The 2,174-nt window shown below is 41.9% G+C and overlaps 1 protein-coding gene across 1 annotated transcript in view; it reads left to right on the top strand.

Annotated features, from left to right (window-relative positions):
* Positions 1 to 2,174, top strand: part of SMC1B (structural maintenance of chromosomes 1B) — a 112,798-nt gene that overhangs the window by 54,958 nt on the left and 55,666 nt on the right. Inside the window, exon 14 of the mRNA XM_007955642.1 lies at positions 1,520 to 1,626. Coding sequence (XP_007953833.1) covers positions 1,520 to 1,626 — 107 coding nt within the window. The remainder of the gene's footprint in view (positions 1 to 1,519; positions 1,627 to 2,174) is intronic.

The following is a 2,174-nucleotide window of genomic DNA, read 5'->3' as shown; positions in this document are numbered from 1 at the left end:
TAACAACAGTGCCCTTAGTGGGAGCAACCTGTCCGCTGAGTTGTGTGGGTTTGCCAGTTCCTTTCCTCTTTCTCTGAGAACCACGACTGCCCCTCTCAGGAGACAGGGGCCAGTGCAGTTACTCCTCTTTTCCACCCTCTCTGCCTGTGGTAAAAATCACCCCCTCCTCATTCTTACTCCCACTGCCCTTACTCACTCGGGAATTATTTTCACACCTGTTAACCATGTTTTTATGCAAATAATGCACACGTTGTGCTGTTTTTGCAAACTGTGTGCCCATCATGTGGTCCTTTTCCTGTGCTCAGTGCATGTTGTGTGCATGTACATGCTGTTTACATGGTGTGTTATACACAGAAACTACAGTGGAGTCCTGGCACAGTGCTTGGCTCTGGGGCAACAAGTATCTGGTCTTCTGCTGGTAAGGTGTCAGGGATGTAGCGATGTGATATGCCCCAACTGAGTATGTTTAACCTTAGAAATCCTCCTCACACCATCATGCAGTAACTGCCACCCACTACTTTCAGCTACACCTTAGGTTGCATGATTTGAAATGGTGCTTACGATGCTCCTCAGTTGTCCCTTTTCTGGGTTACACAGCACTCATCTGCTCAGTCATTTCATACTGGCCGTAGGTGGAAGAGTTCTGGTAGCCAGCCTCTGGGTGCTCTTGTCTGACCGTGAACAGGGCAGAGCGTGGCAGGGGGCTGCCTGGCCAGCACAGAGGCCGGGGGACTCTGCGTACCTGTCACTCCCCATGCACCGGTTATCTCCTGAGGTTTGTTGTAGCTTACCACGGCTGCGCCACCAGTCAGCAGTCACGTCACATTCAGACTTAACTTACATTCTGCTGAAATCCTAACATTTACCCTATAATTGAACATAAATGCACAAATGCACAAGGATTGGGGTTAAATGTTATTTTGCTGTTTTTCTAGTTTTTCCAAATCTTGTTGATTTTTCATCCTAAGATTTGTTCCTCTTGGTTTTATTCTGCCTAAGATAGTACAGAAGGCTGGCGGTTCAAACCCACCAGCCACTCCTCAGAAGGAAGGTTAGGCAATCTACTTCCATAGTGATACCACCTCGGGAACCCAAGGAGGTATCTCCATGACTCAGATATGACTCAACAGCAATGGGTTTGATTGGTTTTTTTGGTAAAATAGTACAGTAGTACTGTATACACAGAATGTTTTATTTTGTTATGTTGGACATTGTATTTTGGTGTGACTAATGTAAATAGAATCCATCCAGTTTTATACGAAACACTTCATAAAGCCAGAACGCCTAATAAGGCCGGTTATGAGTTTTCCTAATTAGTTTGCAGAATAAGAAAATCGAGACTAGACAAGCATAGCTTGTAAAGGTGAGAGGAGAGAAAGCACGCACCCCTCAGAGGCTAGGATTGCTTGCTGACACTTGTTTTTGGCCTAATCTAGAAAGATCTTGAGGAACACTTAGGTTATAGCATTGTCTCTCTACTTTCTTAAAATTAACCAATTGTTTTTAAATAATTTAAAAGGTAGAGGATGATATTTTCCAGCACTTCTGTGAAGAAATTGGTGTAAAAAATATCCGTGAATTTGAAAATGAACAAGTTAAACGGCAACAGGAAATTGATCAAAAAAGGTACTTACACTAAGAGATGTTGGTGAACAGTTTACAAATATAAAGGTAACTGTTATGGCATAATTTAGAGAAATTATACTTTGGGTAGTCTTTAGTTCATAATAAATTGCTAGGAAACATTCTTACAAAGAGACACAACTTTTTAAATTTCATAATATTTTAAAGAGAATGCCCAGCCAAGTAAACACAGTAAGACAAGAACAGAGATATAATCATGCTTACAGTTGCTAAAAGAAGAAGGGGTGCTACTTTGCTTATTCTCTGTAAATATCCATAGAGAGGAATAAAATGGATGATTGTCAAAAAATTATGCATTACCAGTAATTACTCAAAGCTGATAGAAAATCGAAAGATGCCAGTTACCATAGGGAAAAAGATTTAAGAAGCTTCCCATCCACCCCAAATGCACCTGACACATGGTTTCACAGGTCATCCCGACGAACTTTAGGGGAGCAGGTCACTTCGATATTCAGTATTTACATAGATGTTCATTAGGCGAAAGGAGCCCAGGTGGTGCAGTGCTTAAGCGCTCAGCTGCTAACCAAAAA

The sequence above is a fragment of the Orycteropus afer genome, unplaced genomic scaffold (genome assembly GCF_000298275.1).
Source record: "Orycteropus afer afer isolate SDZICR_OR568_19922 unplaced genomic scaffold, OryAfe1.0 scaffold00524, whole genome shotgun sequence".
Classification (NCBI taxonomy): Eukaryota; Metazoa; Chordata; class Mammalia; order Tubulidentata; family Orycteropodidae; genus Orycteropus; species Orycteropus afer.
Note: the sequence above shows the minus strand (reverse complement) of the source record. Positions and strands in the feature narration are given on the sequence as shown.